Below are 26,683 nucleotides of genomic sequence, written 5' to 3'. Positions count from 1 at the left end.
GACTTCAGGGAAACTTTCTTTCAGGGAAAGGGGCCTCCTTGTTTCAGAACCCCATGTGGATGGCCAATGGAGTTCGAGATGGATACTACTGTAGAAACGTTTGAGCACTGCTGGCCCTGCGCCCGGCCTGGCTCTGGGCCCCTCCCCTGCAGCTCCCCAAGGCTATCGCATTCCTGTTAATATCTCCTCACGTTTCTAAACTCACAGCTTGTTGGCGCTGGCGAACCTGAGACCTATTGCCGGGTTCCAGCTCGCTGGTTTCACCAGAGGGAATGGAGAATCAGCAATTCTAAAGGACTTGCCTGGGGTGGGCGGAGGAGGGGGGGACACCCACGTTTCCCAGGCCAGAGATCCTCCCAGAATCCTTAGTTGCTTCCATCTTTTGATCCTGAAGGAAATCTGGGCCCCAGGGCATATGCGAAGAACTTCATCACCCACCCACCCTGGACCCATTCTTCACCCTGTAGATCAGTCCTTGGGAGTCCTGCTTCTCCACTGGAGTATCTGGCGCCGTGGGGGTGCTTAGAAAAGTCTGAGAGAATTAATGACTGCTGCTTCTGAGACAAACGCATCAGCGCCCAGGGGCTGGTGGAAAAGACATGGCTGGATGGGAGGAAGGGGGTGCGATTTGCTCCGCATCTCCTCTTGCGGCCAAGAGAAAGGGTCTGGGGTCAGAGTTGGAGGACTGGAACCAGCCTGATCCAGGGCACAGGAGCACGAACGCAGGTTAGCCGGGGAAGCCTTTTCCCTCCGCCCACGACCCTGTGGGCTGGGGCGCAGCAGAACGGGTTGGCTGGTGCAATCTCCCGCACGCCTTGCATTGATCCCAGAAAGGGCTGGAACAGTACACCCTAGCGGGAGCAATGGCTTCCGGCCTCGGTTAGTGAGTACGACCAATGGGGATACGAGCGCCACTACGACCAATCAGAGCAGGGCCTGCTACAGTGCGGACCAATCTGGGGCGCCAGCCAGGCACTGGAAGAAGCCAGAGGGTCGGCATCCGTAACACACTCGCTCTGCCCACGCGTTCCATTCTCTCCTACTGACTCGCCGCCTGCGCCGCAGCAGCATGGACGCCCCAAGGCAGGTGGTCAATTTTGGGCCCGGGCCCGCCAAGCTGCCGCGCTCGGTAAGTCCCAGCGACCGCGTGGTGAAAGTGCAGTCCCAGCGTGAGCACGCGCGCGAGTGGCTGTGCATCTCTGCTCAGGTAGCTGAGCATCCTGAGCGGGTGGCTGTGCATCCCCGCGCCGGGCGCTGGGATCCCCATCCCTGCCCCTAGTCCCCCGAACGCTCTGCACCAGAGTGCACCCAATTGATGATCTCTCGCAGGGGTTGTTCTGGAGAAAGGCAGTTGGGGGAGGAAGCTCGGGAAACATGCCTGTGAAGCTGCTCCGAGGTGTGCACGACTCTGCCCGCTGGGGCGTAGCTGGCATGTCTCTGTAACACAAGTGGAGACTCCTGCAGACTACTTTCTCAGGCCTCAGCGCGGATGCGGCGGAGAAGAGAAAGCCTCTCATTCTGCGTTAGCCACGCGGGCAGGGCGGGAAGCCAGGCAGGTTTGAGTGGGTGCATGAATGGACACTGTGAATGAATGGCGAATGGGGATCGCGTTAACTGGAACGGGTTGCAAACTGGAGGGCCACGCATGCCTTATCACCCACCTCTCCCCCGCCCAGTAAACAGTGTTTGGGTTAACCAGCACTTGGGAACATTGCTTTTAAAAAATGTACAATAAATTTGGAAGCATTCCAGTTCCTTCTTGTCCACCCCTAGAATCCACCCTTCTCTTAAACCCTTTTTCTCAGCTCTGTTTTGCGCGTCCGGTTTTTTGTTTGTTTGTTTTTTAAACCGATTTGTCCCCCAAAGGCATTAGAGGATTCTTACTCTGGTAGTTTTTGGGCTGCTAGCCTAGTTTGCCTCACTTTGTTCTGGAGCCAAAGTATGGTTGAAACCTTCCCCCGTCCCGGCCCCCTGGGCCACAACTAGACCTTTCTAGTGCGAGTGGCACTCCCTCCCTCCCTTCCCAACCCCCAGCCAGCTGCTAGGTCCTTGGCTCCCCCGGCCCCAACCCGTGGCAGCTGTGAAGAAGGCAAAGTCTCAGATGTGCCTTGAACACGTTGTCTAGCTGCCGCTGCTGCTGTTAGATTTTTATTTTTCTAACCAAGTTGATTCTGATAATAGGTTGTAGCAACATGAGGCACCACCAAGTACTTTACAATTATCTTTTGTTGAACGGGGTAAAGTCTCCCTGGGACAGAGCCTCCTCTGTATTGTAAAAACAGAGAATCTTACAATTTCAGAAGGGAAAGGACATCTTACTTTTCAAGGGACAGCGCTCACAGTAGCTGAGAGAATAAGACATTTTCTTTCCTCTGCGATTGCGGTCTGTTTTAGGCGATTCTGTGCTAGAGCTGTGGAAATATTTCCTGTATCCTCCTCACCCTTTTCCCCTCTTCTGTGTTCAGAGTATTGTTCCCTGTGTAAGTTGTTATGCATTTATTATAATGGCAGTTGTCATCAGTAATACAATTACTTGTTTATTATTTATTTTCTGGGGAGAATTTTTGCCCTCCAATGTGCCCTGTAACCGGGGGAGCAGATGTTGCTTTGTATGTAACTTGATTTAATTGAATTAAAAGGATTAGAGAAGCTTTTCAAACTTTGACTGTAATCCTAGTGGAAAATATGTGCGTTTTACAAGATGACCAAGTACATGCCTGTAATTATAACTAAGACAAAAGCCTTATGAAATAGCCTAATTAACTACAACATGCACAGTTTGTATTCCACGTTAGTCTGTTCAGTTTCATTTAAAAAATACTTGTGACCCACAAAAGCATTCTGCATTGTACAGTTTGAAACTCCATTGTATTAAGAGGGCTGTGCTTTGTGGGTGGAAGCTTTAAAACTTTTTGTAATGGTTTTGAGTATAAACTTATAGATGTCTTTAAAGAATACTATCAGTAAGAGAAATAGAAGTTCAAAGATGGGTCTATCACAGATGGGCATTTCTGTTTACCCAAGGGAAGGATTCTTTCAAGTTTATTTGATCAGCCAGGGCTAATAAGCATCCAGCAGTTTGCAAAACAGTGACAAACTCTTGAACCCCCTTTTCAATGGAATATTTTTTGTCTAACTATTGTTCAAATAGTGTTTTTTCAGATAAGTCACAGTCCAGTTTAGATGGTTTTATGATGTCCTCCTTAGCCTGTATCTTTTAAGGCACCATCTCTGATGGCTGGATGCTTCTACAGAGGTCTTACCTCACCTATTTTGTGTACATTTTTTAGTTTTTCTTTGTCTCTTTTTACTTTGTGGCAGTTCTCACAGACACTGAAGTAGAAAGGAAGTAATGTAAAGCCATCCATTGGCCTGTCTGAGATTTAACAACTATGGATATTTTTCCAATCTTGTTTTACAATCCCCCTTTCCACCCTCCCCTCGCCCCCATCTTTCTCCCTTCCTTCCCCAGGATTATGTTAAAGCCAATGCAGGTATCGGCCATTTCACTTCTAAACACATCAGCATGCATCTCTGATGAGGGCTTGCCATCCTTAAAAAAATAGGTATTTTCCTTTTCAGTTTGTAGTTACTGGCATTTTACTTGCCTTTGGGAAACAAAAACAATGGGTGTCCTCCCCAGCTAGGAGAGAGTTAGCCTGGCCCTCACGCTCCTCCCTCTCCCTTTCCTGGCACTGGGATTGGCCCTAAACTGGGCTCTGTTTTCTCTGTTTTCCTGGTGAGGTGGAACGTGGTTATGGGACTGCAGTGGTCCTATGAGATGGGTTAAGGGGCTGGCCAGCGCGTACAGCTAAGTCACCCTCTGGATCCTCAGCTGAGATTTCTCACCGGCACATACATTAGAGGCAAGAATATCACCCTCATGGCTCAGTTGTTGAGACCGAAGATCTGTACATCAGTCACCCCTGAGGAGTCCTAATTCACAGCAGAGCTACCTAGTTCATGCCCATCCCACCCATCCCAGTCACCTATGCCAGTAGTGTGAATAATTTAGTTACCTGTTTAATTTGGGGCCTGGCCTATTTCTTTTTTTTTTTATTGTTCCCTGAACCCAGAACTTTATGCATTTTGTACTTTTGCTTTAAGACAGTGGCAAATGAGATTGTGGAGGAGACATATTCTAGTTTTTCCCAATGTTTTTTCCTTGATGTTTAAAGAGTTGCCATCAGAAAAATTGTATACGCGCTCATTTTCTTTTAAATCCAAGTTATTTTTAAAAAATATCTAAGTTAATTCATGCCTTTGGAAACTGTCTCCTAGCATCAGTCATGTATGGTAATTTCACACTCAACTTTTGTGAAATTTGCGTCTTCTGGGCTCTGTGGGAGAAAGGGGATTGGCTGTGGGTGGGGATAGAAGCTTCCTGATCCCACAGGTTCTGTGGGTAGATCCCCATCCCTTACCCCTCCCCACCCTCAGGTTTGTATGTCCAGAAGGAGAGCTGTGCACAGAATATTCAAATCACCTATTTTCTTTTCTTTTTTTTCTCTAGGTATTGTTAGAGATACAAAAAGAATTACTAGACTACAAAGGCATTGGGATTAGTGTTCTTGGTAAGATTTACTTTTGGATTCTGTGAATGTCCAGGTTCCAAAGGGAACTAATTTAAATGTATCAAATCCATAATTTCTGTAGGGCCTTTCTATAGGCCTTTGTAGATCTATTTTTAAAATTTAGTAATTTTAGTTCCATGTTTGATTGAAGTAATTTTGCAGTCAACATAAACATAAATGCTGGTGGAATTTAATACATCTCGGCATTTTCTAATTGGTTTTGCTATTTTTAGGAACTGAAATCAGAAAGTTCTTATTGTAGCCTTGGTCAGGTGATCTAGATGGTTGGAGCGTCATCCTGTACATCAAAAAGTTTGCAAGTTCAGTCCTGGGTCAGGGCACATACCTAGGATGTGGTTTTGATCCCTGGTCTAGGTGCATATGGGCAGGAACTGATTGATGTTTCTCACATCAATGTTTCTCTCTCCCCCGCTTCCTCTCTCTCTAACATCAACAGATGTATTCTCAGCTGAGGATTAAAAAAAATTCTTACTGTACATTTCTGTATCAGTGTCTCAAACATTTATAATATTGCCTCATGTTCATTTAGTTTTTATTACACTTATAAATGAACTGATTAAAAGTTTATAAATATACAAGATTATTCTGTAGCTCTTGCTGAATTAATAATTTCATTAAGTTTCTCTCCTTTATATGATTGGGGAAGAGGACCTTTGAGTTCTAAAATTTACTTTATTTTATTTATCTTTTCTTTTTTTGTTTTGTAGTTCCAAAGACTGCATAGTAGTAAGAGACCATAGGGGTTAATTGTATGTTCATTGCTATTCAATATTGTTTCTGTGGGTTGGGACATTAGATGTCTGTGAAGTGAGAGCATAGTGTAGACTTTTGTCCTTTTGCCCCAAAGGGCAAACATTGCACATGTATTTATGTCTGTGAGAGCAGAGACTGAAACTGCCACCTGAAAAATCATTCTGCTGTGATATATACGAGGTCTGTTCAGAAAGTGTCCAGTCATATAATGTGAAAACTAGAGACATTTATTGAAGAAGGTACAAGATTCAAGAAACATTGTGCATAGGACAGTGCACCGTGGGACCTCCAGTTTCCCCAGGGTCTCTTCCACTGTTCAAAACACTGCAGAATCCTTTGTTGGAATCGCCATCAGCTGCCATGTCTTATTTTCCTGAATCTCGTGGTTGGTCTGAAATCTCCTCCCTTTCAGAGGTGATTTTAGTTTTGGGAAAAGCCAGAAGTCACAGGACACCAAATCTGAGCTGTAGGGGGGCTGAGTCACCTGGGTGATTTGATGTTTCTTCAAAAACTGTGCATGAGACATGGTGCATGAGCGGGCGCATTGTCCTGATGAAGCTGCTGATCACCAGTTGCCCATCGCTGCAGCTGTTTTAGTTGTCTTGCATCTCTCAACTGGCAAAGGACATTGAGGTGGTACTCCTTATTAATTGTTTGGCCTGGAGGGCCATACTTACTATGGACAACATCTTCCCAATAAAAAACGCAGTTAAACATGGCCTTGATCTTGTTGCGACTTTGCCACACCTTCAGGTGTGGAGAACAAGGCAACTTATGTTGGGGGAGCTCGGCCTTTGTTTATGGATCAGAGCCGTAGACCCACAATTTATGTCCGGTTATGATGTTCTTCAGGAAATCTAGTTCATTGGTAGCAGTTTGGATCAAGTCATTAGAAACTGCAGCACTATATTCCTTCTGCTCTGGTAGCCGAAACCATGGAATGAATTTTGCCACGACACATTTCATGCCAAGGTCCTGTGTCAAAATCTTGGACACAGTAGTTTTTGGACTCCCCAGATCAGCTTCTAGTTCTCGCACTGTCAGTTGCTTGTCTTTGTTGATTGCAGCCCATACACAGGTCAACATTCTTAGGTGTTCTGCTTGTTGCAGGCCTTCCAGACTGTGGATCACTTTTAACAGATTCCCGGCCATCTTTGAAGCACTTGTGCCACATTTTTATTTGTGCTGCACTCTTTGCATTGTCCCTGAAAGCCTTCTGAATCATTTGAATAGTTTTCACAGAGGAGTGTCCAAAGATTAATAGAAAATTTGATGCAAATTTGTTGCTCGACTTGCTCATTTTTAAAGCAATGGCTACACAGAACATGCTTACTCAACGGCGTCTACTGCCCCCACTGATTAGTAGAGTGAAATTTTTTTTCATGTGTGCACGTTCCAGTCCACCTTCTTTGGCTGCCAGGTTACGTCAATGCCACACAAACCACACAAACCGTTCTTGTTATATTAACAATGGCTGGACTTTTTCTGGACAGACCTCCTAAGGCTACAAGGCTTGCAATTTGAAAATCAGTTTGGATTATCTCCTAAATGAATTGAGTCTTGGCCCACAATTTGAATGCAAAATAACTGACATTTCTACTTTTTTACTTGCAAATTTTGTTTTGTTACTTGTGTTCATTTGGTTTTGAACTGGTACTTACGTTATTGTTTATCTTTCCTTCCATAGAAATGAGCCACAGGTCATCAGATTTTGCTAAGATTCTTAACAACACGGAGAATCTTGTGCGGGAACTGCTGTAAGTTTAAAATTTTAAAGACCAAACTGCATTACTTTTGCGTGATAATATGTATACCTGGGCGTCTGTTACATTACTTTCTATACTCTGCTGTTTAAAATATTTTACAAGTAAAAGTAGTCTTGTTGAGAGTCTCACAAATTTGCCAAGTTAGTACATAATGCTTTTTACCTGTTACCCATCCTGCATTTTTGTGTTTTTGTTTTATGTAGTATGTCCAAAGATTTGAAATCATTACATCTAGGAAAGATTTTTCAGCAGTTTAGAAGTTCAGCTGGTCTAACAGGGGTTTAAATGACAAAGAAATGGTCATCTTTGTCGCATTATTAACCACAATGTAGTTCACTGGTTCTGGAAGTGTGGGCCTCATTTAGCTTGTCAGAATTACCTGGGTTGGGGGGAAATTCAAATGCTGAGCCCTACCCAGACCTGCTGTCAGAACCTCTGTAGAAACTTCATGTTTAAAAGGCTCTTTGGGTTACTTTAAGAGTTTTGAGCTCCAGGAACTGCTCCTCCAACAGACTCTCCTAGGTTATCTGTACTGCTTTTCTTATTCAGAGGAAACCTTATTCTTAAATACATTGCTATTTAAAGGAGAGGTTTTATAATATCAATATAGTCCCATAAATGAATATAGTAACCTTGGAAACACACACCTTTTTTCCTGCTCACAAAACTAGTGCACTTTCAAGATAGATAGTTTAGAGAAAACAAACTCATAAATTAAACTGGAATTATCTATAACCCCACTAGTCGGGGGTAATCATTGTTTACATTTTGGGGTTCATCTGTGTGTTTTTTCATTAACAAAATTGGAATTGTACCAACTGCTTCATTACCTTCCTTTTAAATTGCCTTGGTAAGTGCTTCAGATGGGAGCGGGGTCGGTGCCATTTTTGTGAGGAGTAGGAACCCATTGCAATGTGAATGTTAACAACTGATGATCTTCTGCTTGGCTTCAAACACCAGGTCTGCCAGCTGGGTCATATTCCATGTTGACAGAACTATCCTATCCCTTGTGGAGGGAGTATTTGGAACCTTGGCCCTATGTGGCATTTGACTCATGTGGCTGTGAGCCTCTTGAGACTGGACTCTCAGTTCAATTTATGGGCCCATCCCCTTGACTCCTAACCGAGTCCCTGCCTTGTACCCCTGTGCCTAGGCCTCTCTTCAGCATCCTTCCATTCAATTCTTGGCCTTGTTAACTGCCCTGCATCTGAAAAACATAACCCTGGGACCCTGCCTTGGGCTGCCAGTCCTCCAGCTGCTGAAAGCCTCATGGATAGAGCCTCCCAAGGCCCGCCTGCATGCTTTGCTACCCTGCTGAGCACAGAGATAGGCAGGGAAGGCTCAGAACCAGGTTATTTGCACACCACCTATTTCCCAAGACCCTTTCCTACTGCCTTGCCCTGTGGTACTTACGCCTCTGCTGGGCTCTGTCTCCTGCTGTCTGCCTGTTCCTAAGCTCTGACCTTGCTCAAAATCTCGGGTCCAGGTTCCACTGCCTAGTCCTTCTGGAGCTGGCCTTATCATGCTGCTGGTAGTCATCCAACCATCGTTTTTATTTTCCATGCTGGAGTGAAAAAGTTTCACTCTTAATCTTAAAGTGTATTGGGTGCCTGATTATGTGATTAGACCTAAGGCATGAGCACAGATCCTTCTCCACCTGCTTCATAGTATGGGCCAGCACATAAATTACTTTTAGGACTTCTGGTTGCAATAGAAGCCCAACTCCTGGCCTAACCAAAGAAAGGAATGTATTGGCTTGTTCTCTCACTCACCCGTGCCTTCCTTTCCTTTCCTCAGGGGTGTTATCTTTGCTTTCCTTCCCCTAAGCTCCACAGACCCTTCTTTTGCCTCTGTAACTTGTGTCCTGAGCCCACGCAGCCCACCTGGCTCACTTTTTCTACCTCTGTGGCTTTCTAAATAAACTTTAACTTGTATTGGGAAAAAAAGAGGAATGTATTACCTTGCATGATGGGAATGTCCAGGACTGATTTAAGAGCTCAGATGATGTCAGAACATTCTTTTTTTTCCATCTCCTGGCCCTGTTTTTTCATGTGTTAGCTTCATCAAATGGCCACCATTGGTTGCAGGGTTAGTTCCTACAAGTTCCTTCTTTCCCTCAATAGAAACAGCTCTTCTTTCCCAAAAGTTTGATCAAAGGTCTCAGAACCACACCCCATTGGCCAACTTGGGCCATATGCTCATCCTCTTGAGCTGGGGTTGGTCATCCTTGAACTGTGTGGACTGAGAATGGCACTGGAATGATGCTCTAAATGAGCAGCAGAGTGTTACTAGCTTCTGTCCAGACAGTAGCTGTAGGCTTCCACCACAGGGCCAATAAGTAATTGTCTAAGACGTGAATAGAAAGCGACTGGATCAGGGACGGCAAAGTGGTAGTGGGACTTCCCCGTGTTTCTTGTGGTGTATCCAGCCAAGGTGAATCACTCACTCTCCGTCTTGTCTGTACTCACTGTCTCCTGTGCTTCTGCCCAGAGCTGTTCCAGACAACTACAAGGTGATTTTTGTGCAAGGAGGTGGCTGTGGCCAGTTCAGTGCTGTTCCCTTAAACCTGATTGGACGGAAAGCAGGAAGGTGTGCCGACTATGTGGTGACAGGAGCTTGGTCTGCTAAGGCTGCGGAAGAGGCCAAGAAGTTTGGGACTGTGAACATTGTCCACCCTAAACTTGGGAGTTACACAAGTAAGTGCTGGGAGCTGACGTGGACAGTGTAATGTTCACTGGCATGTGGTCCCTCCTCAGATATCCAGTTACACATGCTCAGGACATTCTGCACTGGTTTTCATTTTGTTGTTCTTCTTGGTCAGTAGTTAGTTTGACACCAGTTAGAGCGGATGGCTGTACTAGTTAAGACCACTGAGTGGCTGCTGCAGACAGCGCATTCATGAGCTCACTTAGCTGCAAAGCCCAAGATCTGGTTTGGCTTTAGGTGTGGCTTGATCAAGGGCCCCGACGCTAATTCCAGGTCTTGGTGCCTCACTGTCTCCCATGGTGGTTCCACAGTCAGGAGAGCTGTCCCCTCAGTTTTAGAAGATGGTTGCAGCCTCTGTTGACCTTATAGTCTCCCAACTTTCAGTGCCTGTGCTTAAGCATTCCCATAACAGTCCCATGTCTCATGTGTCCCATTCCAAATCAGTCATGTGATGGCACCGGAGTCACACTCTACCTTTGGGGTTTTGGGTGGAATTTGTTCCACTGGAACCACATGGGCTGAGAATGAGGGAGGCCAGAGCCCCAAGAGGAAAATATTGGACCATCAGGAGACATAGGATGACAAGAAAAAAACCCCCAAAGCTCACCCGTCATATCTGAAGATTTAATAGTCAGCAGAGTGAGACTGATCATCCTTTTAGGATGGGGGCAGTGATTATAAATGCAAGATGGATAGGGTGCTTTCACTCATGAATGCTTTGGAATCGGTGTTTCACTGCTAGGACAGTGGTGTTATTCCTGGTTCACTCCATTTACATAAGGAAAGAAGGAAGGAGTAAAAATGCAGTGTCTTCAACTTGTCTTCTGTGATAGAAATTCCAGACGCAAGCACCTGGACCCTCAGCCCTGAGGCCTCCTACGTGTATTACTGCGCCAACGAGACCGTGCATGGTGTGGAGTTTCACTTTATCCCTGACGTCAAGGATGCAGTGCTGGTTTGTGACATGTCCTCAAACTTCCTATCCAAGCCAGTGGATGTTTCCAAGGTAGAGTGAAAAGAGGGGACCCCAGCCTCTTGGTTTCTGTAAGAGCGTTTTAATGTACACACATGCCAGAACACAGAAAGGCTGGGCAGCCTCGGGCCAGCGGGGTCCCTGAGGCCAGGAGGCCAGCAGTCGCTTGTTTATCATGGATTGTCAGATATTTAAGTCCTGTGTCAATGAGGGCCTCACAGGGTCACACTCGAGTCCTTGGAGAATTGATCTGCCTTTGTCAGTCGCCCTTAGAAAATTTTTTGGTTAATACATTGGGAGCGGCTTGCTGACTTCAAGGGAAGATGCAGATTATCCAAGCTCAGGGTGTAGGAAGCCCACCTTGCCTTGTATCCACCTCAAGTCCAGGAGCATTCAGACATAGGTTTTGGGTGACACACCAAAGTGGGCAGTGGGCGGAGGGTACCCAGGTGCCTGCAACAAGGGGGTGTAACATCTGTAAAGAATTTTTAAAAAATGGCTAAAGAGTAATCTATCTTTAAAAAAAAATTGAGGTAAAATATACTTAACATAAAATCTGTCATTTTAACCATTTTTAAGTGCAGTTCAGTGGCATTTTAGGTGCATTCACACTGTGTGCAATCATCACCACCATAAATCCTCAGAATTCTGATCTTCCCAGACTGAAACTAGGCACCCATTACACACTAACTCCCTAGTCCTTCCTCCCCGAGCCCCTAGTGACCGCCATTTGTACTTTTTGTCTCTATGAGTGTGACCACTCTAGTTATCTCATGTAAGTGGAATTATACAATATTTGTCCTTTTGTATCTGGCTTATTTCACTCAGTAGAATGTCCTTGATGTTCATCCATGAGGTAATGTGTCAGAACTTCGTTCCTTTTTAAGGCTGTATAATATTCCACTGGATGTATATTTTGGTTATGGTCTGCTATATATCATTAATCATCATGCACTGTCAATTCTAAACAATGTCAACTATAAAATGCTCTGCTGGGCCAGGCTGTCTGTCCCCCCTTCCCACTTGGGACAGCACTTGGTTTCCCTAAGTTTTCACAGGGAGACATGGAAGAGGGTTCTATGTCTTACATGACAAAATTTCCTGAAGTACCTTTAAAGATCTTTTTTCTAAAATTTCTTCTCTCTCAGGCAGCTTATCTTACTACTTATCAGCATTTTTCCGATTGTCCCTTTCTATGAATACAAATAGATGAAAAATTCTGGGTTTCTTTTTAGGTTACCAAGGACATTTTTAGCCTTCCTGTGTAAAAGAGGACTAGCTTCGGTGTTGATGGAAAGCACGCAGAGTGGATATGAACATGCACGAGGTCTTTACAGTGACAGGCTTGGGCTAGCCCCTTCCTGGGGAGAAGGACAGGGCAGACCCTAATCTGCAGGCCTCTGAACGCATGAGTGTCTCAGACGGCCATTCCTGCAGAGAAGAGAGTACACTCTGAATAGGAGTGAAAGTGAAGTCACTTTCTTGTAAAAATCGTGTTTTAGAAAGAGGTTAGGAAGTTCAAGTACACTTATAAAAAGTGACCAAGTACGTCTACCATGGCATGTTTTCCTTATTTTCAGTTTGGGGTGATTTTTGCTGGTGCGCAGAAGAACGTTGGCTCTGCCGGAGTCACGGTAGTGATCGTCCGCGATGACCTGCTGGGCTTCGCCCTCAGAGAGTGCCCCTCGGTCCTGGAGTACAAAGTGCAGGCCACAAACAACTCCTTGTACAACACACCTCCCTGCTTCAGGTAACTGCGCTGTGCTGCCTGTGGGGTGATAGAGGGGGTCTGCTTTCCATCAGTGCGGCGGTGACTTTAGAGTGTGTTTCCATGAACTGGTGACCTAAGAGCCTGGAAAACTTTATCGGGAATCTCTGCGCTCATGTATCCCTCATTGCCCTCTGCACACTGTTTGATCATCAGTCTTCTAGCTCTTTTTTTTGCGGGGGATAGGAGGTTGTTTCTGTTTGATTTTGGTAGCCTTGGTGGTTCACCATTAACCCCAGTGCTCTCTGCAGGTGAAATGCTGTGCCTGCCTCTCAAACATCAGTGGAAGTTGGGAGAAGGACTTTCAACCGTTGGGCCTCCCCTGCTTTCTGTGTTTCTTTCCCTGCTGGGCCTGTGTGAAAGTAGCTCAGTGCTTGGCAGTAAACATACTGTCTGGGAACGAACACCTTCCTGGTTTTTCATCCAATCGCAGGGCTCCTCTTAGCTGCATTTCAGGCCTCGTGGGCCTGCCTGTGATCTTTCAGCTCCCAGACTCCGGTGGTTTGGGAAAGCCTTTGTAGCCTTTGTTTACCAATTGCCGGAGAGCTCTTACTACTAACTAGGTCTGTGACTTTGCGCACATCTTTTAACCTATCTGTGCAGCAGGTTCCTTCAGAAGTAATAATAGTACCCTCCTCATTGGGTTGCTGTGAGGATTAAATGAGGAATAAATTAGAGAGGGGGGGGGAGAGGGAGAGCGGCCTGGAGGAGGGTGACTTCCGATTAGAGCACAGCCTGGAGGAGCAGGGGGAGCTGCCACTCGCCTGACCCCGTCTGCAAGAGTTACTGTGAAACACACTTGAAAAAATGTGATGAATGTCACAAATGAAGAGAAACCGGTATGTGTCATGCAGTCTGGGTATGTTTACAAAGAGTAATAGAGAATAGAGTAAATTCTTTTTTGTTTTTCTTTTTAAAAGTAAATTCTGATCTTGCAAGTCCTGTGGATCTTTTGATACACCTTTGTGAAAAGAAAGACAACAATTACACTACTATAAACCTAGGACATTGAAGGTAAAATAGGAATTTGAACAAGTTGAGAAAGAGTTATATCAAACATGTAAAAAGAATTCAGATCTTTTAAGTACAAACAGTCCCCATGTTGCAGATACTCGTATGAATCCTGCTTGCCCTTGTTCTTTTGTAAGTGGCAAGTGACAACTGCGTTGTCTCACTGTTGTGAAATAGTGGCAGGGAGATTTTCGTACCCGGTAAATGACAGCAGGTATGGTGTCATTTGTAATTGAGAAGAAATTTTTATATCCAGGATGTGCTAGGTACTTAATTAATTTGTAACAAAGCTAACAAATTAACAAAGTAGATATGTATTCACATTTTAAAAATGGAAAAATTGAGCCTTAGGGCTTAAACTAAGTGTGGGAGCCAGTATTAAATGATTTTATGTCGTCATAGCCTAACCTCTTTCTACTGTGCCAACTGCTATTTTATGAGAAGGGAAACCCAACTTCCAACCACAGTGTTTGATGGGGAGGTGTAAGTTGATTATGGGGGCCCATGAACATTCTGAAATGAAGTGCAAAATTAAGTGTATGGGTGTTTCTCTTAGGAGAGTTTCTGTTACTCAGAACGTGTTTTCTGGGGGAGAAGGCTGTGACTGGTGTTCCGCTTTAGTGTGGAGAGGGATACAGGGTCCAGCAGAGTGGCTGCTTGAGTGTGGTTGGTAGGGTAATAAAAGAGGTGTAATAATTTATAGTTTTAATTTGAACATTTCACCTAAAGTGTCATATCGTGTGCTTGAGTGTGATATTGTTATGTTACAGAATTACATGCTTATGATTTCGTAGTAAAAGATTTTATAATAAAAAATGTAATGAATGTATTAATATGCTGTTTGTTAATATGAGGGGGGCAAGTCAGTGGAACAGCGAGAATGCAGGCCTGGCTGTCTAATGGGAGAGGACGGTGTCTGGGGTCTGACCTGGGGACACAGAGAAAGTCCTAGAACAGGAACTTTCTAATCGGGTCACTCTCCAGCCTTGGCCTCAGGCCTTGACCATTTGGGCAGCTGGTCACCTAGGGGTGGGTGGGGAAGACAGAAAGGTGGGGGCAGGAGCTCCCTCCCCAGAACTTGCCTGCCCGAGGAGTGTGCTGAGCCCGACACAAGGGCAGGAAAAAGCCAAGTTTCTTTCCCAGACAGATCAGAGTAGTGATAATCGGCCTGGGCAGGATGGTTAATATTTGAATAGAATCATGTAAATGTAGAACATGAAAGAGACTGGGTTAAATGTATTCTGCCGGAAGACAATTCCTGGAAGTTGCTTTGCTTTCTTTTGCCCCCAAAGAAGAGAAAGAGAACAAAGTAAAAGTCTGTATAATTGAGCAGTTACCCTGAATTTCTAACTTGAAGAGTGTAGATAGAGTTCATTTGCAGTGCTTAAAACATTCAAGTTAGAAAATTATAGCTCATCCAGTGAGAACAAACTTCATATACAGAGACATGAAACTATGTGCAAAACACCCTCCCTAATCCTTGAATGTCAGCTAAGACACTCAGAGCACTCCAGAACTTTCTATCACACAGAAATCCTTGAAAAGATCCGAGTGTGAAAAGAAGCCCTTTTTTTTTTTTTTTTAAATCAGAGCCAAGTGACCACAGGCAGTGGGAAATTTGTTTGAACTGTGCTGGATAACTGGCTTGCAGAGACTTGCCTGTAGCTCTGAGCAGTGAATTGGGGTGGAATAAAGGACACTTGGTCATTCTGTTTAACCCTTTAGTAGAACACCTACCTTAAGCCCAGTTAGTGGGTAAGCAAAAAGATGTCTACACTTTTTTTCTAAACCTGTAACAGTTTTTACTTACTATGACTAACTGTAAGTATACATTCTTTTTAGTTGCAATATGAAGTAGAGTAACTAATAAGAAACAAACTAACCCCACTTATTCAGGCCACCTTTCTTATCAGAATGGGCTCAGTCTTGTCCACCATCAATTCCAGAATTCAACTGCAGAGTTAGAATCTTTAGAACAGCAGGGAGAGTTTTCTGGCCACTCCTGATAGGTTTTTCTAAGCCCTAGTGTACAGGGAGTAGTTTGTATTGCTTTTAAAAATTTATGAAAGTAACACATGCTCTTAGCAAAGGTTTCTGAAGTGATCAGAGCCTCCTGAGGTGACCACGGGTAATCGCTGGCTGTGTGTCCCGACAGACCCTTAACTGGGCGTATGCACAGACAGGGAGCCATATATTTAATTATAAGAACGGAAGTTTCCCGTACACCTTGTTCTGTGAATTTTTATTTTCACCCAACAGAATATTATGAACATTGCCATGTCTGCTCACATGCCTGCCTTTTTATGTTATTCCACAGAGCAGATGTTCTGTGATTTATTTAGTCATTTCACAGGCAGGCTTAGATGGTAAACCTGTGCTCTGTGTTTGCAGGTGGCATTTTAGAAGTGAAAGCATAAATCAGTTAAAAGTGTTGCACTGATAGTGGGGAGAATTGAGACCAAGTTGCAAAGCTGTGTAAGCATTTTAGGGCCCTGTATTTTGAAGATTTTGGATTGTATGGGGTGGAGGATTGTGAGTGTTAATAATGAATCAGAAGCCACAGGAAAGTCACAGGTGCCAGACATCCTTCCATTCCAGGGATGTCTTCTGGTCCCTAGGAGAGCCCTCTGCCTCTTGGTGAGGCCTCAGACACCCAGGCTAGGGGTGCTGTCCGCGACGTGTGAAATGGGTCGTTTTTCTGCGGACTCTGCCTGCTCCCATGGCATTAGGATTAGCCAGAGCGCACGGGCGGCGAGTCTGAGCATGACAGCTGCCGAGAAGGTAGTGTTTCGGTGCGGAGGTCTGGCTGCGACTGGGGACCTGGCCTGGGCCTTGCAGTGCCTTTGGATGTGCTGGTCAAATTGGCACCTTGGGGATGGTGGGATCACCAAGAGCTGCAGGTGAAAGCGAACAGTGACCTCCAAAAAATGCTGTCAGAGAACGGGCACGAGGGTGGTTTTGCTTGGATCTCGTGGCAGGGTGTTTCTGTGGTTGGTGGGGAGCAAGCAGTTTTGGGGGATTCTGGAGTATCTCACAGAGCAGAGGGGTTGGCGGGCAGCATCGTATCTGGAACACACTCCTGTCCACACACGCACACATGTGCTGTGATGCCCCCGTAGCAGCCGCACTTGGTGACTGTGTCTGTGACGCCTGGTGCTAGCCTGGCTGCCCCACTAGAAGGTGAGATAGTGGCTCAGGGTCCCAGAGAACCTGGGAAAGCTGAGGTTCTCTGTTACTAGTGAAACATGCGTGGGCGTTGGAGTCAGACTGACTACGGTTGGAATCCTGGCATGCTCAGCCCCTTGCTGGGTGACTTTAGTCAAGTTAAGCTCTCAGCCTCAGTTTCCTCATCTGTAAAATAGGCTAGTGGTTGCTCGGGCCGCAGGCTGATTGTGATCCATAAAAGGGAGAACCACCATAAGCTGCCCGGTCTGAAGTAGACCTCGGTAATACTCATCGTCTTCTCTTATTTCTTTCTCCTTCGCCCCTCTGATTTTTCTCAGCCTTTATCTAGAGAGCTATAGCTGAGGCTGTATTTACCCCGCGTTTGTTTTCTGCCCTGCCCTCCTTTCTCTTTGTGCTATTAACTGTTATTTCTTATGCCTCCCAGGGCTGTCTGGAGAGCTAGGATGGGGAAGCTTCTGGAGAGGCCACGGCGTGGTTGTGGGTGCTGGCTGCTTTTTTCCCCGTTGCCCCCTGGGCAGCTCGGTGTTAGTTCCTGCCACCTTCTGGGGGTGGAAACGCCTGGGTCCTCCTCCTCTTGGATGAGACAATGAATGAGCGTCCCTGGGACAAGCGTCTGGCTATTAGAGTGTTTTAGAGAGGGGCTTTCAGAAGATCACTGGGGAAAGCACCCACCACTCTGTGTTTTTGGCTTAGTTTTGGACAATTAAAGATACTACCAACTACTACTTGTGTGGCGCACCTGCCATGTGCCAGGCCCTGCGCCAAGTACTCCACCCAACCCGTCTCCCACAAGAGCCCTGAGGTCTCACGGTGACAGAAAATTGAAGTATTTGGTTCTAAGCCTCATGAAGGACCAAGGTTCATTGGGTCCTCTTGGAGCAAGGACTATAAATCCCACCTTATCTGCTATTTCTGATCCTTGCTTCTCTCTGCAGAAATGTTGGCTACCTATTTTCCGATGAGTATCCTTCTAATGTCCCCTGGTCTCTTATCCTCAAACCTCACAGTTTCACCAACACAAGTCTGCCTCTTTCTGCTCACTCCCAATTCAGAGAATCCCGGGGAAGGCTCTGATTGGTCCAGTAGGTCCCCTGCCCAACTGTGAGACCAGGGGAGCAAGGCAGAATCTGCCTGTCGGGTGGGAAGGTGGAGTTGGGGAGAGCAGGGCGGTTAAAGTGCCAGGGTCCACCAGAAGTTGGCGGGTCTCCCTGGTTCCAGGGGGGAGAGCTGAGGCTTGGGTTCCCGAGGTGGCAGATCCTGGATAATCTGTTAGTAAGTGGCAGCGCAGGGACTAGAGTGACTCTGAGCCCACGCTCCGAGCGCTGTGCCACACTGCCTCCGGCCAAGTGCAGGGCCCTGTGTCAGCTCAGGGGTGCAAGAGCTGAACACCTTTTGCAAAAGCTATATTGGGAAGTATGGGCAGAAGACGTTGGGAGTTCAGGAAATGAAAGATTAACGGAGTGGGGTGGGGCCAGAGGTCTGAGGATGCTTGTGGTGGGGACAAAATATCAGCAGGTGGAGGGAGGGAAGTGTGTCCCAAGTGCTGTGACGTTCGCATGAGGGCTCGGGCTGGACAGGTGGGGACTGATATGACATCCAGTGAGGAGTGTAATTAGACCTCTCTTCTGAGTGCCTTTCTGGGGCCTAGAATTGGGCTGATTATGTCCTTGGTCTACACATGGCCCCCTTTCATCTTGTCTGTGTATTCGGACATTTTAACAGTTTGCTTGAATGTCTTTCCAGTTTTGCAAAGCTGAACTAAATGGGGTTTTCTGTTTTAATCTTCATTTCAGTGTCTACGTCATGGGCTTGGTCCTGGAGTGGATTAAGAACAATGGCGGTGCAGCGGCCATGGAGAAGCTTAGCTCCATCAAATCTCAAATGATTTATGATATCATTGATAATTCGCAAGGATTCTATGTGTAAGTCGACAGATTTTGTTTCACATTTTGCCTCATCTGAATCTGAAAATGTGTACACACCAGGGACTTTGGCAAGCGGATGCATTCACCCTGCTCTGGGACATGGGTGTGCTGGAGAGCTGAGTGGTTGTACATCCCCACCCTGGGAATCCCAGGCTTCGTGGTCTGTCTGCCAGTGGGGGTCACATTTTTTACATGGAACATGTCGTCCAGGGTGATCCCCTTTTCCCACTGCCTGCTTCCTCTGCATGCCCCTGGGGGAAAACACACACACAGACTTGCTGGCAGTTCTCAGCCTTATCTAGGAATTCATAACCAGGGGCTAAATGATGAGGCCTGAGCGGGAGCTGGGGGCCCCTGTCTTGGCTGAAAACGAAGGAAGAGCTTTTAGATGAGTTTGAGCCTTGAACGAGAGTATAATTAGGCAGAGAAGAGGGCAGAAGTATTTTTAGAAATTTTTAGGAAGTCAAGAAATGGCCCCACAAAGGCACCAAGAGAAGAAATTACAGTGTGTTTGGGGAGCAGAGGCTGGGCTGCCTGGAGGGATGGTTTGTGCTGGAATTGGAAAGAAAGTCTGTGGGAAGGTCTGAGGATATGTTTAATCTACTTGCTTATTTGCTCATCCATCCATCCCCACCTGTTTCACCCACCCATCTACCTACTCTCTATTCATCCATCGTTTTGAGCACTGACTTGGGGCTAGCCTTGTTCTAGGCTCCGGGGAGACTTAGAAGAGCGAGTCGTCTTTTCTGACTCCCCAGACAGTGCGCAGAACTCGAATGTGAGTGAAAGCACTTGCCGGCTATCGTGGAGGGGAAACCAATTTTTCTATTAGTTTTTGGCTCCATATATTTCTCAGGATGTGTATACGCACAAAATGGGAGGTGATGCATTGGAAAAAATCTAGAGAATTAGACACACAAAAAGAAGTGTAGAAGGAACACTGGGCATCCCCTGAATTTTTTTTCCAAGGTCCTTTAACTTCAAGCACCCAACCTGGGCATTTCCCAGAAGGCAGCCTGCCAAAGCCAATGTGTCAGGCCGGTCCTCTTGTGGGGAAGCTAATCACCTCCCCATTCAAAACCCCTGCAGCCGCTTACGAACAGCCTTGACCCAGAACTTGTATACTTTTCCAAGTAAACTTCTTTCTGGGAACTTCCATCTTCCTTCTGGGCCACCTGCCCAGAAAATGTCATCCCGGCTCATGACATTCCCGTGGGACCTGGTTATCCAAGCCAAGGTCAGGCTTTCACTCCCCCTCTCCTTAGTGGTTGCAGCTGGATGCTCACAAGTTGTCCTTGTACTCTCTTGGGTTTTAAGGAAATTCTTCACTTTTTTTTTTAAGACTTTGGAAATATGGCCCCAAAGGGGAGGGAGGTAGCCACTTTAAAGACACATGCCAAGTATAACCTCGTATTACCATTTGCCATTTACCACCACCTTTGTGTCTCACGGTTGTCTCCTGTGCTGTGCCTCTTGACTGGAAAAGGCGGCCCCTTTACTGAACACAGTTCTGGGCAGTTTCCTGGGAGTTGCACCAGCTCTGCCAGACTAGTTAAGACAACCATAGAAGTCCCTGCATTCATTCCATAGGTTAACCATCCACATGGTGCTGGCTGACCCCAAACTGAGCCCACTGGAGCAGTATAGCTTCTTGAGCTTAGAAACCTCTTTTTGTCACTTAACTAACTAGCATGTGAACTTGGGCAAATGAACTTGCTGCTCTAAACTCACCTGTACAATGGATGTAATAATGGTACCTACTTCTTAAGAGGATTAAGTGAAAATGCAGGTGAATAACAAGTATTTAACATAGGGGTTAAGTACATGGGCTCTTGAACTGGTTAATTGTGTAAAGCACTAGAAACAGTGCTTGGCACACAGGGAGCATTCCTTAAGAGTTAGCTCTTAATATTGTTATTTGGGAAAGCACTTAGGGTATTCCTGACATGGTGCTTATATTAGATATTAATTTTAATATTATAAAGCTGTCCAGAATTGGCTGGGCGGCTTAGCTGGTTGGAGTATTGGTCCATACACCAAAATGTTGCAGGTTCGATCCCCAGTCAGGGCACATACCTAGGTTGCGGGTTTGATCTCTGGTTGGGGTGCATATGGGAGGCAACCAATCAATGTTTCTCTCTCACACTGACGTCTCCCCCTACCTACCTTCCTCTCTCTCAAAAAAAAAAAAATAAAATAAAAATATTTTTGAGCAAAGATTAAAAAAAAAAAAGATGTCCAAGTGACAGAATCTGTAACCGTATCTGAGGTCACCTTTCTTACCATCTTCATGTGGGAACCAGGCCTAAGGAGGAAAGAGAGGGAAGACAAAAAATTCAGATTTTTCCATTTTCTTTGGGATTTTTCCATCCCCAAACTGACTGCTTCTCCCTGCTCAAGGATCCCATCCAGTTCCCAGCAGAGCATACCTTTGGGGCCTTCCACAGTCCCGGCCTGCCCTCAGCCAGGAACCTCACACTCGAGTCCTGGCGGAGAACCTGCCAAAGAACCTGCCGAAGGTCCCCTTGCCTTTGTAGATGCAAGTTCTCTGCTGGAATGCCTGTCCTTCGTCTCCCCCTGCATCCCGCCGCGCCGCTCTCCCCCCCCCACCCCCGCCCGCCCCGCCGGCCTAACCACTCCCATGTCCCCTTCTCTGAAACCTTTCTCCCCTCTCCAGGGCAGAATTCCTGGCTTGGCTCTACATCCGCAGCCCTTTGCTGCCACAGCACTCCTCACACGGAATTTTAATTCCCTACACAGCCTTCTCACTAGATTGGGAGCAGCGAATTCCCCTGAACCTTTTTTCCTCTCTCCTCAACCTACAGCAGCGAGCACTGTGTAAGAATTTGTTACGTGCCACTTTCATCTTTCGTTTCTGGCTTTCATGACATCATTGCTGTCATGATAATGTCCACTTTCATGATCGGATGATTAAACAGGGTTGGGAGGCGAGCTCTAAATTCAGATTCTTCACTCTTCCCCTTTTTAGGGCGGTTTTTTTTTTTTTTTTTTTCCATTTTTCTTAAATGAGCTCTGCTTTTTGGTGCTTCACCTTTGTAATTGGACCCTCATGTTGGGAGCCTGAGGCAGTAAAATATCAAAAGAGAGCAGCCACTGAATTTTTAACTTAAATGTCAGCCACGACACCTACCACTTGGTGAGAAAGGGAGGCCCAGAATTCAGGCTCAAAGCCTAGTATCAGATATTTGGTTTCCCTCCTTGCTTCTCTTTGTGTAGATGTGCACTTGACTGCTATTAGCTTTAACAGAAATTACGGGTGTGCCCTGCGGGGAGAGCATAACTTTTAATGGGGGCTCCCTCGCACTGCTTTTATTTGCTGTTTAATTTTAATGAATCCCACTCTGGAGAAATGAAAGGTTAAGACAGGATGTGCTTGAGAAAATGGAGAAAGAGGGTTGCTACGTATTTTACTTTTATTTTATTCCAGAGGAGCATGTCCGTTCCTCTTTCCTTTGTCTCGTTGGGTTGTCAGTGGAAAACAATTTTGGCTGCTTATTTTCCAAATCAGAAACTGAAGTCAAATCCTAGATAAAAAATTCCCTCATCAGTTTTGAGAGTCTGTGTAAGTCCTGTGCAAGGTACTGGGAATAAAAAGATAGATTGAATTTAACAGGTGCTTCTATCACATTTACTCTGTTCCAGACGCTGTTCTGAACTGTATCAGTTACCTGTTTTTGCCTCACAGAACACCCCGAGGCTGACTTAATAACCATTTTCTCCGCTCGGGATTCCTGGGGGCGGCAGGTGGCGCAGAGCTCAAGCGAGCAGTCCTGCTGCTGCCCTCCGCCGGGGCTGCTTACCCCACTGAAGTCATCCGGGGATGCCGCTGGAGCCAGTCGTCAAAAATGGCCTCAGTCCCCTGTTTGGGAGTTGGTGCTGGCTGTTGGTGGCGCCTGACTTCCAGCAGGCTGGGTCGGGCTTACTGATGTGGAAGCAGGGTTTTCAAAGGGCAGGCATGAAAGCGGAATGCCCCTTGCGACCGAGGCTTGGAAGTTGCATAGCATTGCTTCTCTTGCAGTCTCTCGGTCAGAGCAAGTCCCAAGGCTAGCCTGGGTTCAAAAGGTGTGGAGAACTAGACCCCACCCCCTGCTGGGAGGACTGGAGCGAATGTGTGGCCATTTAAAAATATACCACAAAAATTCTCTAAAAATATATGTAATCCTCACCTCAGCCTTGTGAGGCAGACTCCATTATCCTTTCTATTCTTCAATAGATGAGGAAAGTGAGACGCAACAGAGAGGTTAGTAACTTTGCTCAAGGTCACACAGCTTGAGACAGTGCAGTGCAACAAGATCTGTGAAAACTGCTGCTCATTATTTTGAAGTCTTTCAACCTCTTTGAGGACCAATATATTTTTTTCTCTGCAGCCTTGTAGAAAAAGCATCATTCATACTACAATGTGGCTGTCATGTGTTGGAAGCTTCATACATGTACCACTGAACTGTCACAACTAGTCTGAAATGCAGTTGTTATTATTCCCAGCATTCAGATAAGTAAATGAAGGAAGGCCCATAGAGATTAGTTACAAATCATACAAGAAAATGCTGACAAACTGTTCCATATGCAAGAGGGGTCTCCCTAAGTAGCTTATAAATGTCCTGGGGCACTTTTTTTAAATCTCCGGTTTGCATTTAGAAAATGTTTTAACTATTTTCTGTTCATTTGTTAATGACACACATTTCAGAAAAGTTGCTGGAATAATAAACCTATTTTTCAGATGTCCAGTGGAGCCCCAGAATAGAAGCAAGATGAATATTCCATTCCGCATTGGCAATGCCAAAGGGGACGATGCTTTAGAAAAAAGATTTCTCGATAAAGCCCTTGAGCTCAACATGATCTCCTTGAAAGGGCATCGGTGAGTACACATCCAGACCAGAAGCTCGTCAGAGAATGGGTTTAGTTTTTCAAATGCAGAATGAAACAGATCTCAGAGCCTGCCCAGCTTGGAGCAGCAGTTATTGTAACTTGGTAGGAAAACCAGTTGTCACAAGGATAATCCTTCTTCTTGTTGCCTAGAGCCCTTAGCGTGAGTCCCTTGTTGAGAGCGTGGTGGAGCCATGTATTCCAGGGACCTTTGTTAAAATTACCCTTGAAAATCTTTTAAATTGATGTTACAACACAGGGGTTACCATCCATGTCTGATGAGGCAGGTGCAACCCTGCTCAGTGTAAGAACAAACGGATCCCTGATGCTCCAGCTGCACATTAGGTTGAGTAGTTAATCCTGCTTGCGCTGTGAAAAATACATGCCCTCACCACACAAGAGGCAAGATGCCTGCCCTGCGGTGGTTGCCCGCTCCTTGCTTCCTGTTGAGTTCATCTAGGTTATGTGAGAGCTTGATGGACCTCCACTGCATTAGGGAGGATTTTCTAATGATTAGATGTCTGAATCTCCCAGCCACCTGTAGGGGTGACTGGAAAGAGAGTTTGTCTTGATGCTAAATTAGATGCTTTTGTTAAAGGCAGCGTCTTTGGTTGTTCTAGGTCTGTGGGAGGCATCCGGGCCTCTCTGTATAATGCCGTCACGATCGAGGATGTGCAGGAGCTGGCAGCCTTCATGAAGAAATTTTTGGAGATGCATCAACTGTGAATACATCCTGTCTAATATATACTCTACCCTTGAACAATGTCCAAAATTTAAAGTAACTTAATGGCTTCAAAAAATTACCCATGGTATTTTTCTCAAAGGAACATGCTTATTAGAGATTTTTCTTTTGTTTTTCAAACAACAACGAGATATACACAGCTGGTACTGCACAGCTGGTACAACAGACACCTTAATTTTGACTTGAACTGGAAGCATTTAAAAAATCTCACTTTAGCTTTTCTAATGATTCCAGCTTATGTTGTCTTTGCTGATACTTTTTCTAGCTAGATCTCAGTATTCAGACTTGCCTGTGGACTTACACAAAGTATTAATATTTCAAACTTGTAGCATTGAGGGTAGGTGGGGTTCGTTAGGTGCTGAATCTTGATCCTTTTCAAAATGACAGCAGTGGGGACTTCTGGGTTCCACAATTGTCAATTCAGGTCAACCTTGACCATGTGGTGAGTGTTTAGGAGTTGTAGGCTAAAGGGCCAATTAGAGATCTTTATACTGTTATTCTCATAAAGAGATAAAAGTGACATACCATATGTTTATATAGCAAGGTCTGTTTTTAATACCAGATAGTTTATATCTCTATACATTTATATTTCTAATGATGTGGTTTTCAATGATATATGTAGTGACTTTGGGAATTAGTTAGAATCCCAGACCTTATGTGTTAATAGCAGTATATTTTCAATGGTTTTTGTCTCTCTCCTTCCTTTTGAAGCTGCTTTAAGAGATTTAGGAGCTCCTCGATTCACTTTTATTTTCCTTTCAATAGGTGGAAGAGAAAGTTGGTTGGTTGGTTCTTTATTTTTCAGTTATGCCGTTAAACTAAAAAATCTCTGTTAAATTCCCTTTTGTTCAACTTGACTGTTCTCGTTATAGTGTTTGCCCATAGTGATGCTATAAGTTCTGGAAAATCCTTGCTGAAGAGTCTTTTCCTCTATTATTCATCCATTGTCAGTATTTTATGTTGAATACGTGAAGGACATTAAAGTTCTGAAACACCTACACCTTTTTAAGTGAATTTCTTTACCTGCTTTTTAGACAGGTTTGGTTTTTTTTTTAACTTTTTTTTTCTTTTTTAAACTTTATAATGGGAAAACTTGAGTCTAAAAATATCTTCTGTTAAGGGTATTTAATTTAGTTCAACCAAATATGTAAGACTTGAGTTCAGTGGATGCATTAAAAAAAAAGAAAAAGAAAAGATTCAGCACGCTGTGCTAGCTTTTTATTGGCTTTTAGAATGGACATTATCACCAATGCCACCTTCCAACACAGCTCATGGTGTAACGTTCCATGACTTCTGTTCTTGGGTCAGAAGCATGACAATAGGATGGTTTTGAGCTATCACTATGCTTCACTGGATTGTGTAATGAGGACTGTACTTATCTCTCATCCTAGGTTATTTGGATTCCCCTGGTCAGGACTAGACCTCCCAGCCTTGGTTTTCTCATATCTCAAAGGAGGATTGAAATAATTACCCTACTTATCTCAGGGATGTTGAAGAATTTACAAGCTTAATTCAGGATGTGAATAATAACCACAATAAATGTTTAAATAGCACAAGCCAGCCAGTCCATGGAATCCAGCTAAGTGTTCACAAATAATAGAGTCAACCTCTTCTTCTTCTTTTTTTTTTGTTTAATCCTCACCTGAGGACATGCTTACTAATTTTAGAGGGAAAGGGAAGGAAAGACAGGGAGAGAACCATTGATGTGAGAGAAACATTAATCAACTGCCTTTCACTGGGGAACTGACTGGGGACTGGACATACGACCTAGGACCTGGGTATTTGCCCTGACCAGGAATTGAACCCACTACGTTTCAGTTCATGGAATGACACTCCAACCAACTGAGCTACACCAGCCAGGGCCTTCCTCATCCTTTTCATATGACGGTTGCAAGTCCCTGTTGCAGCCGCAAGTTCCTCAGTATCCACTTACCTCCATTCCCATTGCCATGGCCAGCTCTGTTGTTGGCCCTCAGCAGACTATTCCAGCAGCCAGTTGGGCTATTAATTCCCCTCGTACTCCTCGATACAAATTCCAGGCTACCTGGCCCACCAACTGCAGCTTTGTAGCATCATGGCTTCTTATATTTATGGCTCTTAGAATGTGTCATGCATTTGCCCGTGCTATGACATGTTAGCCTGGAAGGCCTACCCTTACTCGTCAGGATCAACCTTCCTTCAAGACACCTGTCACCCTGACCTTGTTCTCTCCTATAGAACGATGCTCTTTTCCTGTTCTTACATGGGTGACCCATTTATTCCATCCCACTGCCTTCATTCTGTTCTTTACTGCAGTGGGGTGCCTGCATATCTGCCTTCTCCGCCAGAGCAGCAAGGGAGGAGCCATGTTTCTCCACCGCCATCTCCTGGCATC

At 45.3% G+C, this 26,683-nt stretch overlaps 1 protein-coding gene across 1 annotated transcript; it reads left to right on the top strand.

Moving 5' to 3' along the window:
- Positions 1-992: 992 nt before the first annotated feature.
- On the top strand, positions 993-25,280 carry PSAT1 (phosphoserine aminotransferase 1). The gene is made up of 9 exons (XM_054583257.1): positions 993-1,129; positions 4,514-4,574; positions 7,036-7,105; positions 9,605-9,810; positions 10,654-10,826; positions 12,374-12,543; positions 18,552-18,680; positions 23,422-23,559; positions 24,188-25,280. The coding sequence occupies exons 1-9, from the start codon at positions 1,070-1,072 to the stop codon at positions 24,291-24,293; spliced, it is 1,113 nt and encodes a 370-aa protein (XP_054439232.1). The 5' UTR covers positions 993-1,069; the 3' UTR covers positions 24,294-25,280.
- The last annotated feature ends 1,403 nt before the right edge of the window (positions 25,281-26,683 follow it).

This window comes from Pteronotus mesoamericanus, unplaced genomic scaffold, assembly GCF_021234165.1.
Source record: "Pteronotus mesoamericanus isolate MK-2021 breed Mesoamerican mustached bat unplaced genomic scaffold, CSHL_Meso_final contig_73, whole genome shotgun sequence".
In the NCBI taxonomy this organism is placed as follows: domain Eukaryota; kingdom Metazoa; phylum Chordata; class Mammalia; order Chiroptera; family Mormoopidae; genus Pteronotus; species Pteronotus mesoamericanus.
Note: the sequence above shows the minus strand (reverse complement) of the source record. Positions and strands in the feature narration are given on the sequence as shown.